Source organism: Sciurus vulgaris (assembly GCF_902686455.1).
Source record: "Sciurus vulgaris genome assembly, chromosome: X".
NCBI classification, from domain to species: domain Eukaryota; kingdom Metazoa; phylum Chordata; class Mammalia; order Rodentia; family Sciuridae; genus Sciurus; species Sciurus vulgaris.
This window is the reverse complement of record NC_136471.1, coordinates 94,945,266-94,961,660: the sequence shown is the minus strand read 5'-3', so window position 1 is coordinate 94,961,660 and position 16,395 is coordinate 94,945,266. Positions and strand designations below refer to the sequence as shown.

Sequence of the window (16,395 nt, the reverse complement as noted above, 5' to 3'; positions counted from 1 at the left end):
GTCCTTCTCTTGCTCACCATTCACCACCTACGTCATCCGTGCGCAGCTGCCCATTGGTTCTCTGCTATACCTGTCTTCATCTAGCCGCCTACGCTCCCCGTGAGCTGTACCCCCCCGCACTGGCCTTCCCATTGGCTGTCCGCCCCTTCAGGCCCTGCCCCCGCCGGTCCCGCCGCCGGTGCCGTCGGTGCCGCCGCGGCCGCCGATATGGCGCGCACGGCCCCTGTGGAGCCCCCGCTGCGGCATCCCGCGCCCCCCTCGCCGGCCGCGGGCGAGCCCCGCACCTCGGTTGAGGCCGCGGTGGCCCCGCGGAGGGTGCTGTTCGCCGACGAGGCCCTGGGGCTGCCGCTGGCGCAGCTGCGCCGCTACCGGCCGTGGGGCGGGCCCGGGGCGGGCAAGATGGCGGCAGCGGCCGGGCAAGATGGCGGCGGCGGCGGGGCTGATGAGGACGACGATGGCGAGGATGGGGATGAAGGGGAGGAGGAAGACGAGGTCATTCCCGAGCCCTCGCCGCTGTGCCCCGTCCCCGCTGGCGGGGGGTTTTATCTGGTGCCCACATTTTCGCTGCCGCCAGCGCCGGGCCGTCTGGAGCGCTTGGGGCGCGTCATGGTGGAGCTGGAGGCGTTACTGCCGCCTCCCGGAGCGGTTCCCGGGGGTGCAGGGGTGTGGGTGCCTGGGGGGCGCCCGCCGGTGCTGCGCGGGTTGGTACGCGTGCTGAACCGCTCCTTCGAGAAAGCGGTGCACGTGCGGGCCTCACACGACGGCTGGGCTTCCTTCTGCGACCACCCAGCGCGCTACGTCCCACGCAGCCCGCCTGGTGCAGGAGCAGGAGGAACAGGAGCAGGAGATCCCATCCTGGATCCAGGTCTTGGCCTGGGCCCTGGCCAGGCATCTGCCTCCTCACCCGATGACGGTGGCCGCACCGACCGCTTCGCCTTCCAGCTGCCCTTTGCTGAGGGCGCGGGTGATGGGGCACGCCTCGACTTCGTGGTGCGCTATGAGACCCCCGAGGGCACTTTCTGGGCCAACAACCACGGTCGCAACTACACAGTCCTGCTCCGGATCGCACCCGCTCCCACACCCAGTGATGTCGAAGGGCTGCTCCAGCAGCAGCAGCTGGAGCCACAGCCTGAGTGCCAGGGTCCCGTGGAGGCTGAGGCCAGGCAGCTGAAGAGCTGCATGAAGCCGATGAGGCGCAGGTAATGTCGCCAGCGCCACCTCCGCCAAAGCAGGGCTGTATGTAGAATGGAGGGCAAGCATCCCTGCCCGGGAACCCCTCAGGCCTGCTCTTCACAACAGGGAGGAGCGTGCAGTCAGTCAAATAGTTGTGGAGGCCAACCATGTGCTAGTCACTGTTTTAATTACTGGGATTTTTCATTTACTGATCTCCACTGTAAAGCCCTGAACAAAACAGACATCTTCCTGCTCCTCAAGGATCATACAGGCTCCTGTGGGAGACAGTTTGAAAAAGCAAACAAGTAAGCAGATGAGTAGGTTTAAGGTTAGATGCTGAGAGGAAAGAAAAACAAGGAGATGAAGGAATGGTTGTTTTAGAGATTGTGTTCAGGGAGAGCCTTTGTGGTGAGTCCTAGATAATGAGAAAAAAGATGAGGGAAGAGAATTGGTAGAAAAGTGGACATGGAAGACTTTTCTGAGGAGGCACCATTTAAGCTGAGTCCTGAATGATAAGGAACAGTTATGTACATATAGGTAAGGAAGGTTCTAGGTAGAGCGAATGGCAAATGCAAAGACCCTGAGACTGGAATGAATTTGGTGTGAATGACGGGCAGTGTGCTGGAATGGAGAGAACTGAAGTGACATGGTAGTGTGGACCAAAGGCCTTGCAAGTGGTGATAAGGAATCTGATCCCTATCTAACAGCAGAAAATCAGGGTTCCAGAGGTGGAGAAACTGATTGAGGAAGTGATGGCGCCTGGTTATTTGACTTCAGCCCTGTCTGACCTTGAAGTCTGTGCACGCTTTTTACTGTTAATACTCTGTAATTTAGTTTTGAGACTTGCAGAGGTGAGGGACTGAGGCCATGCTCTCAGGAAAGCGGTGGTTTTGGCAGAGGCAGAAGCAGATGGGGAGTAGACTTGAAGCTCATGTCCCTTTCTATTTGCCACACTTCCAGTAACCATTCAGGGACTGGGAGAAAGAGCCGTCTATATCCCAGGAAGCCCTGATACAAGATTTTCCTCCGTTTCCTGTATTTAAGTTTAAATGACAGCCACTAGGCCTGATACTTAATGTGATCATCTAAATCTAGCTTGGGATCAGTAGGTTTTCCCCCAAATGCATGCATTTCCCTGCTCCTGGGAGTACTGGAAGTGGGAAAATACTTTTTTGACCTTATATTTGCTTGATTAGATGTTGGTTGCAGCAAGGTGTTTGTGGGATCTGCTGGTCCTGGAAAAGCTTTAGGCTGTGAGTGGTTCAGGAAGGTATACCTCTTTCCTGGCACTATGGTACCTGCCTAAAGTACCAGCTTCTTGGGAGGCTGAGGCAAGAGTATCACTCAAGCCCACAAGTTTGAGACCAGCCTGGGCAAAGTATATCCTATCTCAAAAAGTATTTAAAAGAAAGGTCTTTCTCTTGGCCAGTTGGCGTATGTACCCGAGTGAGTGAACAAGCAGTCAAGTACCTGCTTACCAACCTATGACCCCACCATACCAGAGATTTAGTTTAAAAGAGGATGTTGCATGACTTTCCTTACATCATTAAGAGTTTGGATTCTGGCCAGGCATGGTGGCGAAAATCCCAGCAACTTGAAAGGCTGAGGCAGGAAGATTGTAAGTTCAAAACCAACCTCAGCACCTTAGTGAGGCCCTGTCTCAAAGTAAAATATAAAAAGGGCTGGGGATGTGGCTCAGTGGTTAATCCCCAGTATCAAAAAAAAAAAAAAAAAAAAAAAAAAAAAGGATTCTGGCAACAGATTGCTTGGGTTCAAATCTCAGCCATGTCACTTACCAGCTTTGTGAACTTGGCCAACTTAATTTAACCACACTGTGCCTCAACTGACTGTACTGTCATCTGTAAAACAGGAGATTATGGGCACCTGATTCACAGGATACAAATAAAAGCACTCAGAACCAAGCCTGATTCAAAGTAGTGCCATAGAGATGTAGCTAGTATTGATAATTAGTTACTCACATACAGTTCTCAATTCTACTAAACTCCACCATGCCCATCATCAGCTGTGTTGCTTTGCCTCAGTTCCCTCATTTGGTAAAGGGTAATGACCATCATGTTGTGTGATTGGATTGGATGTAGCAAAAGTGGACAAGGTAACTGAGGCAGGTGGTAGCTATATAAGGTAAGAGTGGCCAGCATTTACTGAACTCTGCTAAGAGCACCAGGTCCATTCTCTCCTTGAGGCCAACCATGCATACTACATAGTGTAGGTGCTGTAATGATCCCCATTTAAGATTGGTAAGCAGGGAACTCAGGTGAGCCATTTTGCTCAAAGTCACTCAGCTAGTGAATGACAGGATGAGGTAGACATGCTAAGGATATTATTATTTTTTTTAAGTTTTGATCCTCTTTGAAGTTCTGTCAGGGTTCAGGGCAAATTCTGGATTTCATTCTTGGTGTTCTCAGTGTGTTTTGCTTTCCTTTTACCTTTTGTGTGTGCGTTATGTTTTATTGAGGTATACCTACCTACAGAAAATGCACTGCTTAAGCGTATGGCCCAGGGAATTTGTACATGTGTATGCAATTGTGTAACCACCTCCCAGATCAAGAGATCCAGTAGTTCCAGTACCCCAGAATCGCTTTCATTTCTGTCATTTTTCCCAAGTTGTCATCTTAGCCGGCTATCATGGGAACCCTTTCTGTAAGATATGACAGTTTGAGTAACAGAGTTTGGTCATTTTTAAGATTGTGAGAAGAAGGGGACAGAAATCAAAACCTTGCTGGGGCAAGGTGGGTGGAAAGGGTGTTTTTCTTTTAAAATACATGGGTGGTTTTAAGGAGAAATTGAAGCAGCCCGTTTAGACAATTGTTTTGGTAGCTGGCCCCAGGTCTGTGGTTCCTAACATGACTTGTGATATTATTTTAAGTGGGCAGATGGCTTTTTGATAGTTTCTTTATCTTTTGATCTCAGCTCTTGCAAAGGGGAGGCTGGTGCTCATTGCAAGATCAGTGATAAGGTTTTCTTTGTAGGTTGGTGGCTTTCCTGGCGAGTACATTTCAACTTATTATTGTTTTAAAACCTGTGTGCTGCAGCTGGGGTCTTGGAGCACTGTTGAAGGGCCACCCCCTGATCCAGCCCCCTGGGTAAATAGTGAAGGACCTCAGGGGATATCCTTTACCTGTGGAAGCCCCATTGTGGAGGGCTTCAGGAGATACTGGCTGCAGACCCCCTGTGCATTGGGTATGACCACATCAGGTGGGGGAAATGGGAGAAATCTGTGGTGGCCATTGGGATGTAATTCAGAAGCCCCAATGGCTGCTTTTCCTGGGTTGTAGGACCAGGCTTTCAGTTCCCTGTTAGGCTTACAGAGTATCCATCAACAAGCATTTATTGATAGCCTTCTTTGTGCTGGGCACAGTGCTAGGTTCAAGCAGGGAAAATGAGATGCAGACTGGTCCTAACATACCCAAGGGTTTGTGGTGGAGCTGGGTGGGAGGGGCAGGTGTTGAGGATTTGTCATGTGAGACCTGGCTGAGACCATGCTCTTTGCTAGGCACTTCGCCAAATATTTTTGTGCAAAATTGTCATTACACCTGACAGTGGACCTGGTGAGCTACATTGTTTTTAATCCCTCTTTTCCTAGATGAGCAAACTGAGGGTCCCAGAGTCCCAAGTTCCAGGGCCCGTGTGGGAAGAAGCCCTCTTGGTCTGCCTTGGCTTAACACCCCAAGAAGGTCCCTGTTCCTCTTAAAAACAAAGACCAACAAAGCCTAATGATGGTCTTCAAGCACCTCCCATTCCAGTCTCCCAGTCTGGTTTCTGCTGTCTTCTGGTCTTACCTCATACTGGACTCTGTTCCTGAGTTCCTTTCAGCATGGTCTTTGTCACTCCCAAGGGTCTGACTCCTTCCTGCCTCAGGACTTCTGCTCATGCTGTTTCCTTTACCAAGAGTGTTTGTCTCTAGCAATCTCCTGGTGTGGACCGTGAAGTTCTGTGAGGGCTTCCTAGGGAAACCCGTCCACTCCAACCTCCTCAGACCCCCAGTTTTTTTCATAGTACTGGGCATCCTAGCAGGCAAGCCCTGTTATAGCATGCCACAGCCTTATGTTACAGCATGTTATAGCATGCATAGCAGATGAGCCTCACCCCAAATTCTGGATCATTTTCCACCCTGCCTGGCAGTCCTGCTGTATTTTTCTGATCCACTCTTGTCTCTTTTCTCATGTAACTTTTTCAAATGTTCTTTACCTTCACACTTTACCTCCTGCTTCCTAAAACACGATAGAAACCATAAGAATGGAACTGTTCCAATTTGCAGCATCCAAGCTTGCACACTGATTCTCCTCTCCTGTGTTACAGGTGAGGAGGGGTCCCTTCACCTTTAGGCCAATTCCCCCTCCTGTGCTGCAGGTTCCCATTTTCTGCCACCTGCTGCAGAATATGAGCTCATCAGTCCCCCTTTTTGTCCTGGCAGCTTTTCTACTTGTCCTCCCTGATCCTCTCTGTTGACCTTTCCCCAGGCCAGTGTCGCTGTCTCTTCTGATCTCCTTTCTGTCCTCAGCTCCTAGCTAGCACCTAATCACCCTCCACGTTCACTCCCACCCTGTCTGAAGGATTCCCTCACTCATTTTCTCTCCCTGCTCACCCCCATGCATTCGTCAGCCCCCTGCATCAACAACATTCCATAGGAGGTTTTGCGGTTTTCTTGAAGTGGCTGACCACTCCTAATTAAGTCACTTCCTTCCTTGGCCTTGGTATCACACTCTGCTGCTTTTCCTCTGAACTCTCTGGCCCTTTGCTTTCACCCTGGTCTTTTAGCTTTGTATCTAAAATTGGTGTTTCTACTTGACCCAGTCCTAGTGATTCCTTAAAGTAAACCTTATTTAGGGCTGCTTTCATCCCCTTCTCTCAGTGCTCTAGAGCTGCCTCTTACTTCCCTGCCCCTTCCCCTGCTTATTTTTATTCTAAGCATCCTTAAGCCCTCACCAGCCCTGTGGTCTGGGCCAAGGTCCCTTGTTCCAGGGCATTCTTTCCTTTTTTTTTTTTTTTTTAAGGCACTTACCTCAGTTTGTAGTCAGACATTCATTAGGGGATTGCTGGATGACTCTGCCCTGATAGACTGTAAACTCCTTGAGGGGTAGGGACACAGTCTGCTTTTGGTCACCACTGTATTCTCACAGGCCTGCCATGGTGCCTGGGACTTAGCAGGTGCTCAATAAATGTTTGTTGAAAGAACGAGTTTGAGTATTTTTTTAATGTTTTCTTCCACAGTGAATTGTAAGCTTCCTAGTCGGGTTTGATCACCAGTGTATCTCCAGGGTCTGTCACTGGGCTGATGCCCAGTAAGGCCTCAGTGGTGCACCTATAACTGAATGGATGGGATACAACTTGATAATTACTTGATAATGTGAATTGGCAGCCTTAGGGCCAATGGGAACAATTGGAGTTGAAACAGGATGGGTCAGAGTTCATCAGAGTTGTCTGGAGAGAGGATTTAATGAAAAATAATATCCATTTTATTCCATAGAAAAGTAGTAGGGCATCACAGTTAAGAATGTGGGCCTGAGTTCTGCATTAAGAAAGTGGCAGAGCTGGGAACTGAGCCTGGGTGGTCCTTCTCTGGTGCCCCAATTCTTAACTGCTCTACCAGGCTGGGGAGTGTGTGTCTTACCAGCTGGGCACTGCTGGGCAGGTTACTTTCTTTTTCAGATCCTTAGTTTCCCTCAGTATGAATTTGAAGGGAATTACTTTTAAGCACTTTGTAGACACTTTTTATATATTTCTTCAGTTCACTTAACTCACTGAAGGAGGAAATTACTATTATCCCCTCTATAGTTGAGAAGAGTGTGGCACAGAGGGGCTAAATAACTTGCACCAAGTTGCACTGCTGATAGGTGGCAGAGCTAGGATTATTAAAATTTGCATGTCCTGACCATTTATTGAGATGTAAAATCAATTTACTGGGTTTTAACATATTAAAAAGTGGTATAAGAAGTACCAGAGCACGTCACACCATGCAGGAAAGGTAAGTATTGTTTCAAATTCAAAGAAAATCCATTTTTCAGTTATATATATGTAAATATATTTACACATGTATGGGTGTGCTGGATTATGATGTAATTTTTTTTTTAACTGGGTGAGCTGTGGCCAGGGAATTGTTCCTGCAAGAAATTTAGCTCATGGCATGATAAATGCTTTCCTCCCTCCACCTCGCCATATTTTAAGTCTCAGAACTGAGGCTGACATATCTTGGGGGAAGGCAAGGCTGCGTCCCACATAACTTGGTGGCTTTCACAGCTGCCTTCAAACCCCATTCTTTCCCGAAAGCACGTGGCCTAGGGTAACTGTGATTCCAAGTATCACAGGGCAGCTTTCTGAAACTACCCTCAACCCCCCAACCTCCGCCAAGAGTCAGCAGCAGTATCGGATTGGTCCATGGGAGCTGGGCACTGCTGAGTTTCCCTTTGGGTTTCAGTGCCTGACCCACTTTGGGCTGGCAAAGTTCTTTGAAGACGTGAGTGCTGGGGGCACTCACAGCTCTTGGGTGGCAGTGGTGGTAGCAGGGATGTACCTGCTCTGCGAGTCTGCTTTGCTTTTCTCCATGAGACTTGCCAGCCCTCTCTTGCTTGTTAACTCTCTGACCCTGGCAACTCATCTTTCTGTTGTGTCTCTGCTGGCCTGGGCAGGGGCCTCTCCAAGATCTCTCTTCCTGATTTCCTTGGGTACTCTGAATTCAGTTTCCTGATAGCAGGAGAAATTTTCACACCCAGGGGACTGGTGTGCAGGCCTTAGATAGGTCCTTCCAGGCAACACTGACTTGGCCATTGCTCCCAAGCGCTCCCAAGGTTCATACCCAAGAAATCCCCAGCAATGGGTGCCCTGGCCCTCTACTGCCTGTTACCCTTGAGAGGATGCCACGTGGCATTTGTGAGACTGGTGCCAAAAAAGTAGGTTTCCTTCTTGAAAATTAGCAGGCACACTGCAGGTACAGTTTTGTTCTTAATGTCTCTCCCCATTTTTCTAAGAAACCTGTTACTGATCAGTGAGTCAGTGTACACTTCTACTTGATTTCCCTTACTGTCTTCATTTTGACTGTAGTCAGAACTGCCTCTCAATTTTTATTGTGAATAATAGTTCAAGGATATATCTTCATTTTAGACCTCCAATTTTAGACACTGTCTTCAAATTTATGTACGTTATCAGTGTGGTGTGGAGTAAGTGTGCATAGAGATAGTTCCTTAAGCCTTACTTACTGCATTTGTAACGGGAAGGGTGCTGTTTTGAAGGATGAATGTGAAGATTTTTCAAATGACTTGGTGTATCAGTGAAAAGGGCCTGTTTCAGGGAGGAGGTGAACAGTAAATGCTGGTGCCTCCTGCTTTTATTTTTCTGACTTAGAGGTTAGGAGAACAACTTGTGTGCTTCTGTGGACTTTGTGGACCCTGAGATGGGCTCGGTTGCTTGACCTGATTTCTAGACGTTCTTGTCCAACTCTTCTGGAAGTGATACTCTGGCAGTTGAAGGATTTCTTTTGTATTTGTTTTTCTTCCCCCACTTCTTCCTCCAGCTGAATTGTGGAGAGCTTTGCCTCTGGCTGGATGCTTCCTGAGTTCTTCCCTTTTCACTTGCACATCTAAGACTTTGTAGTGGCTTTTAGAAGCTTGGTTGTCACGCATGTCAGAAGTGGGCCAGATAGCAGGAAGGCTTGCCTAGTCCTGCCCCTGGGAGGGAGGGCTAGCTTTCTATCTGTTCAAGAGTCTTTTTGAAGAGGCTTGCTTTAGAAGATCCGAAGAAGATTATTATTTTTTATTTTTTTTAAAGGAAGTCAGTGCTGTTGGGCAGAGATTGTGTTGAGCCACACGTTCATAGACCTGGATTCAAGTCCACTGAAGGGACTAGAGCAGGACTAGGGTGATTTGCTCTGAATCCCCCTTTCTCAACTGTGAGGTACAGGGAGTTGATCTCTGGGATCCCAGCATCACCCGTCCATGGTCCTATAGTATTCTGATTAAGATGCCTCTCTGGTGGGATGTTTAAGCCCTAGGCCAGAGAGAATGACAGACTCTCCCTTTCAAGGCTTTCCAGACTCTGGATCCATATACATGGTTCAAGCCTCTTCCTCAAGGGTGCTAATAAAAAGTTCTGGCAATCATTCTGTCCTTATTGGTCTCCTAGCCCACATGACCATGGAGGCAGGGAAACCAGGAATGAATATGGGGGGAAGGGTAAAAGGCAGGTCCAAAGAAAAAACTGGATGAAGGAAGAGGGAGTATCTTGTCTGTTGTTGATGCTTCCTTCTATCCATTTCTAGAAAAGTTTGGAAATGGAATTGGGTAAGACCCCCTTTCTCGTCCAAGAAGGGGCAGCTTATGGATTCAAAACCAGAAGGCTGGGCTGGGGATATAGCTCAGTTGGTGGAGTGCTTGCCTCTCATGTACATGGCCCTGTGTTTAATCCTCAGTGCCACAAAACAAAACAGAAGGCCTGTGCCTCAATCATGTCTGCACGACTGTGAGCCACTTACTCCATCTCCATTCATCATCTGTAGGATGGGGATAATAGTACTGCATAGTTTAAAGGATTAGAAATACCTTTCTCACGGCACTGTGAAGATTAAATTTACATGAGGCACACAGACCAGTGCTAATGCCATAGTACTATGTAGTATAGTCAGTGATATTCTTTTTTTTTTTTTTTTTTTTGGTACCAGGGCTTGAACTCAAGGGTGCTTAAACTGCTGCATCCCTGGCCGCCTTTTGTATTTTATTAAGAGACAGCATCTAACCTTCTTTTGTATTTTATTAAGAGACAGCATCTCACTGAGTTGCTTGGGGCCTCGCTAAGTTGCTGAGGCTGGCTTTGAACTTGTGATCCTCCTACATCAGCCTCCTGAGCTGCTGGGATTACATGCATGTGCCACCACACCCAGCTTGATACTCTTTATTTGTGAAGCCAATTGATTAGGTGTTTTCACAAAGTTTCAGCTATTTCCAGGAATGTCAGTATTGCCCCATTGCCTCTCAGGAAAAAAAGTCTGTAAGTGCTTGCCTTAGCTTCTCTTATGTCTCTGAACATGTAATCAATGCTTCCTTCATTCACCTTATCTGTACACATTTGATACTTCTGAGAAAGTAAGAAGAGTGATTTCTACATGATGAGACCCCATCCCTGGTAAGGGGGGCATCTAGTTGAAATATACTTGGTTTAAGTCCCTCAAGTCAGACTTGACTGGTGAGAGAGCAATAGCCATCTCCTGCTGATTTACCCCTGCTCTGTGCCAGGCCCTGATATATGGCTTTCCATCCTCATTCCTCTTGATTTCCCTGTGCTTCATGTGCACATACTGGCTTGTGTTACAGGTGAGGAGGTGACAAGACCTGGCAGGCTGATATGGGGATGGGCAAGGGCTGGTGAAGGAACCCAGGCCTTTCTGATCCCTTTCCTATTCTCCATTTGCTTTTCCTTTCTCCTCTCTGTTTCCTGTGTCCCAGTCTTCTCCATCTGTCCTTTCTTGGAGAGGATGGCCTTCTCCACAAACAGGAATGTACCCTAAACAACTGATCCATTTTTTTCTATTGTGGGATTAAACCCAGTGGCACTCTACCTCTGAGTTACATCCCTAGCCCTTTTCATTTTTTTTATTTTGAGACAGGGTCTCACTAAGTTGCTGAGGCTGGGCCTCAAACTTGTGATCCTCCTGCCTCAACTTCCCGAGTTGCTGGGATTATGGGCAAGCTCCACTATGCATGGTGAACCAAACATGTTGATGAAGCTATGCACAACACTGTTTGCTGAAGTCTGCTTTGTGACCGAAAAGTAAAGGAAACAACCTACTCGCTTAGCAGGAAGGGAATGGCTATGGAAATTATGGCAAGCCATATGATATGAATATTAAGCAGCCATTTTCAATGTTTGCAAAAGCCTGTTATGTTTCTTAGTGATAAATGGACAAAGCCAACTGCAAAAGTATGTCTGCAGAATCTAAACAGTTTCAGAGAATGTCTGGAATGAAATTTTCCAAAATGATAATGGTGGTTGCCTCTGGCTGATGTGTGTGATTGCTTTGTTTCCTGTATCTTTACACTTTCCCGTATTTTGCAAAATTTCCATGACTGTGTAGAGCTTTTATGATCAGGGGATAAATAGAGGCAGCACAAAATAGCAGCTGTCAGGGGAACATGGGCCACGACAGAGGTGCAGAAGGTGCTCACAGGTGGCAGAACTGGCCTCTCAGGGTGTCAGATCCATGTGCTCTCTCCTCTGCCCCACAGGCCTCATGAAGAGGAGCTGAGGATGAAGAGCATGGATGATAATACCCCTGTCATGGGTAAGCACCTGGAAAGCTTTGCAGTTCTAATCCCTTTTATATCTCAATTGTTTTTATTTGCAGTGCTGGGGATTTGAACCTAGAGCTTTGTACACAAAGTGCTATATGACTGAGCTATACTTTCAGGCTTTCCAGTCCCATTTTACCATTTCTTTCTTTTTTCTTTTCCTTCTTCCAAGAGTGCTTTATCACTAAGCTACATCACCAGCCCTTTTTAATTTTGAACTTGTTAAGTTGCTTAGGCTGATCTCAAACTTGTAATCCTCCTGGCTCAGGATCCCGAGTCACTGGGATTACAGGTGTGTGCCACCGTACCTGGTGAAATTAATAATAATAATAATAAATGCTACTACTACTACTAATTATTATTATTATTATTATTATTATTATTATTATTATTATTTTGTGGTGCTGGGGATTGAACCCAGGGCTTTGTGCATGTGAGCAGGTGATCTACCACTGAACCATATCCCCAACCCCTACCATTTATTTCTTCTTACCCTTTTTCTTTCTATAAAAATGAAGAGGCCCCCTCTGCCACAGAAAGCTTCAGAGACAAACTGCCAGTTGGTCACACTAGCAGATTTTCTTAACAAAATAAGACATACTTTTACACCTGTCTTGCCCCAACACTGTCCTTCCCTTCTCTTCAGCAGAGCATCCTGATGTCCAGGAGTCATTGGGACCCTTGGTGGCCCCCACCCCTCTCCGTCCATGGCCCCAGATGACACTTCAGGTAAGCAGGCTCTTGCAACCTGGGGGTGCACAGCCCAAAGTGTGACCTCAACTGGGCTAGGTGGTGGGGCCAAGTAGCTCTGGGTTCATTGTAAGTCAGAGGGAGATTGCAAAAATCTGAAGCTGATAGGGGAGGGGTAGAATCAGTGATTTACCTGGGTTTAGGGAAATTTCAGTTGTTAATTTGGCAAATACTTAGGGAGTTCTTTCTATGTCATAGACATTGGAAATACAGTAGTAAACAAAAATGCTGTTTGCATGGGGCTTGCATGTTCAGTAAGATACAATAAAGTAATAGTTAAAATATATAGTGTATTAGATGAAGATCAGTTCTAAGGGAAAAATTAGAGGGAGAAGGAGAGAGATACACAGAGAGATATGGGATGTTTACAACTTTAGATCAGGTGACCTGGGAAGGACTTAGCAATGATAGAGATTTGAGAGAAGATCCAAAGATGAGAGAGTGAATCATGTGGATAACTAGAAGCACATTCTAGACAAGTACAAAGTTCCTGAAGTGGGGCCATGACTAATGTGTGAGGGACCAAGGAGTCTGTTGTGGAGAGAACAGAGTGAGTTGGGGGCAGAGTGGTGAGAGTTAAGGTCAAGAGAGGTGGTTGGGGATAGATTATACAGGGCTTTATGGGCCACAGTGAGTGAGGACTTTGGCTTTTACTGTGAGAGGGTTGTGAGCAGAAGAGGGACTTGATCTGACCTTGGGTTTAACAGGCTTCCTCTGGCTGCTACCTGGGAATAAGCCGTTAGGGGAGGGTGGAAACAGGGGTACCAGGGAGGAGGAGGACATTGCAGTGGTCTGGGAGAGCCCTGACGGTGGTGGCAAGGGAGGAAGAGACATTCCAGAGCTCTCTGTGTGTGTGTGTGTTTTAACTTTTTATTATAAAAATTGTCAAATATATATAAATGTAAAGAGACTAGTATAATGAACTCACATATACCATCACCCAGTTTCAACAAACAGCAACACATACCTATTCCTACTTTGTGTACTTCCTACCTCCCCTCCCATTTATTATGGAATTATTTTGGAAAAAAAATTAGACATAAATTGAGTACAGTGGTGCACATATAAGAACTTTGGGATGCTGAAGCAGGAGGATTGCAAGTTTGAGGCCAGCTTCAACAACTTTCACAAGGCCCTTAGCAATTTTTCAAGACTCTGTCTCAAAATAAAAAATAAAAAAATTAAAAAGGACTGGGGATATAGCTCAGTGGTAAAACACCCCTGAGTTTAAGCCTCAGTACCAGTACATGCCCATATCCATCTCTATCTATCTATCTATCTATCTATCTATCTATCTATCTATCTATCTATCTATCTATCTATCTACCTACCTATCTACCTACCTACCTACTTACGTACGTACTTACCTACCTATCTTGATGACAGAGTCTTTGGAGTTTAAAGAATTAAAGAGGGCTTTTTAAGGCATCATTTAGAAACTCCTGTTGGGCTGGGTGTGGGCCATCAACAGTTCTTATTGTCTTTGCTTGTCCCATCCCCTCCTCTGCTTCATTTCCTTTCCTTTCTCTCCCCATTCCCATCATGGCTCCAGGTTTCTGAAGTTACAGCAACTGGAAAACCCCCAGAAGAAGGTGACATCCCCAGAAGCAGTCCACCTGTGGCTTTTACAGAAGTCCCCCAGGCACCAGCCATCAGGATTCCCCCTTCCACCCCTCTCTGTGGTCGGGGAGGCTTCCCCAGGGACCAGGCCTCAGGGCCCGATGCAAGTGAGGGGGCCACAGGGCCCTTCCTGGAACCCAGCCAGCAACAAGTTGAGACCACGTGGGAAGTATTGAGTGAGAGTGGAGGGGGTCGAAAGGACCCCATGGTGGGGGCTATTATGGATGAGCCTTCTGGGGGTCTGGAGGTCATGAGTGGGTTGGAGGAGCTACTTGGCGAAGACACCATTGACCAGGAGCTGGAGCAGCTCTACTTGTCCCACCTGAGCCGCCTGCGGGCTGCTGTGGCTGCAGGTGGGGCAGGGGGTGGCGGGGAGGGCCCCACAGATGGAGGGTTGTCCCCCAGCCATCCTCTGGGCATACTCACGGACCGTGACCTGATCTTGAAGTGGCCTGGCCCTGAGAGGGCCCTGAACAGTGCCCTGGCTGAGGAGATCACACTGCACTATGCGCGCCTGGGGCGTGGCGTGGAGCTCATCAAGGACACCGAGGACCCTGATGATGATGGGGAGGGTGAAGAGGGGCTCTCCATCACTCCCTCCAGCCCTGAAGGAGACAGCCCCAAAGAATCGCCTCCGGAAATCCTCTCTGGGGCCCGCTCTATGGTAGCCACTATGGGAGATGTGTGGCTCCCATGGGCAGAGAGCTCAGGATGTGACAGCTCTGCGGTTCTGGGTACAGAGGGTCAGTTTACTGGGGATCCAGAGAAAGGGATGGGCAAGAACACCAACTCTTTGCACATGAATAGGATCATAGCTGGGGTGACATCCCCAGGGGAGGCTGGGACAAAAACCCAGATGGAGGTCACTGGTGAGTGGACAGGCAGCTTGGTTTCTTTATCTGGCAAAGAACCAGCTGCTTCAGTCCTTCTGCGGGAGCAGAATCTCTCCCTTCTTGGTCCTGTGGGGGCTGAGGCCTGTCTGTCTAGTGTGACCAGACCTCATGTGATCTCCCAGGATGAAAAGGGTACAGGCCCAAACCTTGAGCCCTCAAAGAAGTCTCCCACCCTAGCAGCCCCTGCAGAATGTGTATGTGGCTTACCTCCTCAGCTCCGGGGGCCCTTGACCCAGACTCTTGGAGTCCTGGCTGGGCTGGTGGTAGTCCCTGTGGCTTTGAACAGTGGTGTGTCCCTCCTGGTGCTTGCGCTGTGCCTCTCTCTGGCCTGGTTCTCGTAGGGGCTGCTTGTGGGATCAGCAATAACAGGCTTCCCCCTCTCTAGGGTCTGGGGAGGGGCAGTCCCTCTAGCACCTCAGAGGGTCAATTGGAGATTTGTGGCCTGTGCAATGAGGGACTTTGGTCCTTTGCTTCTGAGAATGCTCAGTTGGAGAGAGGCCTTCCTTGTCCCTGAGCTGCCTAGTCAGCACGGGGCTCCCTGCAGTGATACCCATGGAGAGGAAGGAACAGTGGATGATGTGAGTTAAAAGGACTTTTAGAATGAAACCAGGCATGTCCTCCCCCCCCCCAAGCCTGTATTTATTTTTGTATAATTCTCTGGATGAGGGAGAGTGGTCGTGAGCTGGTCTTGGGGCACAATTACCCAGAGATATATTTATTAACAGCCAACCTGTGCAACCTGCTGGAGCTTTATTTTTAATTTAATTTATATAGAGTACCTATTATTATATGCCACAATAGAGCTCTATGAGAAATGATGTGTCTTGCTGTGCAATGGTCTCCTGTTTGGGCCTGAGCGTGCAGGGTGGTCACATTCTAGAGGAGAATCACAGTGGGGAATGGGCAGTGAATGTGATTCTGCCTGCTGCTACCACTTCAGTATGTCCCTGAGGTTCTGTGTCTCCTCATGTCATGGTCCTATTATGTGTAGTCCTTTGGTCTTTTCACATTCTACCTGTGGGAACCTGCCTGTGTATATAAGGATGGTGGTGGGATCCAGGGAAGAAGAGTTGTGGCCACATAAGGTTTTGGTGTCAGTTACATGGCTGCAGGGTGACTGTAGTCATTTTTGTTATAAGAATATGAGCTGTGAATCAGTCAAAAGGTTTTGAGGTTACTGAAAAAACAGTCTTGGACCCAGCAGGGAGACCCCTCCAACCCTCAAAGAGGGGAGGCCTCAGAAAGGACAGAGGAATTAATGTACTGTGAAAAATTCTTACCAGAGTTGCTGTACACAGACATCACATTTCTACTCAAAACAGGAAACCCAGAAGCTTTGAAAGAAAGGGTACATATATCTATTGCATGCAAATAAAAACTCTTTGCATAGCAAAATAAAACCCCATATATGTATTTACTTTACAGCAAAACTCAAATACTTACAGCAGCTTTCTTTAGTTCTCCATTGCTTCAGTGCCTTTCTGAAATAACCCCAATCAGATTTTTTGCCCAACCATTTCAGCAAAATGGCCAAAAAGTTACTGATGATGTTCATATTGATCAAACTATAGTTAAGTCTCAGACCTCATCTTATATGACCTCTTTAGAGCATTTGACACAGTTGGCCATTTCTACTTTCAGCCCTTTCTTCACTTGGTTTCCAG

At 47.6% G+C, this 16,395-nt stretch overlaps 1 protein-coding gene across 2 annotated transcripts; it reads left to right on the top strand.

Annotated features, from left to right (window-relative positions):
* Nucleotides 1-74: 74 nt before the first annotated feature.
* On the top strand, nucleotides 75-15,549 carry PPP1R3F (protein phosphatase 1 regulatory subunit 3F). 2 transcript variants are annotated; one of them, XM_079123809.1, is made up of 4 exons: nucleotides 75-1,199; nucleotides 11,406-11,461; nucleotides 12,118-12,197; nucleotides 13,771-15,549. In XM_079123809.1, exons 1-4 carry the CDS (start codon nucleotides 208-210, stop codon nucleotides 15,070-15,072), a joined length of 2,430 nt encoding a protein of 809 aa, XP_078979935.1. In that variant the 5' UTR covers nucleotides 75-207; the 3' UTR covers nucleotides 15,073-15,549. The 2 variants fall into 2 exon arrangements, with proteins under 2 accessions (XP_078979935.1, XP_078979934.1); XM_079123808.1 differs by having other exon boundaries at nucleotides 91-1,199; nucleotides 12,115-12,197.
* The last annotated feature ends 846 nt before the right edge of the window (nucleotides 15,550-16,395 follow it).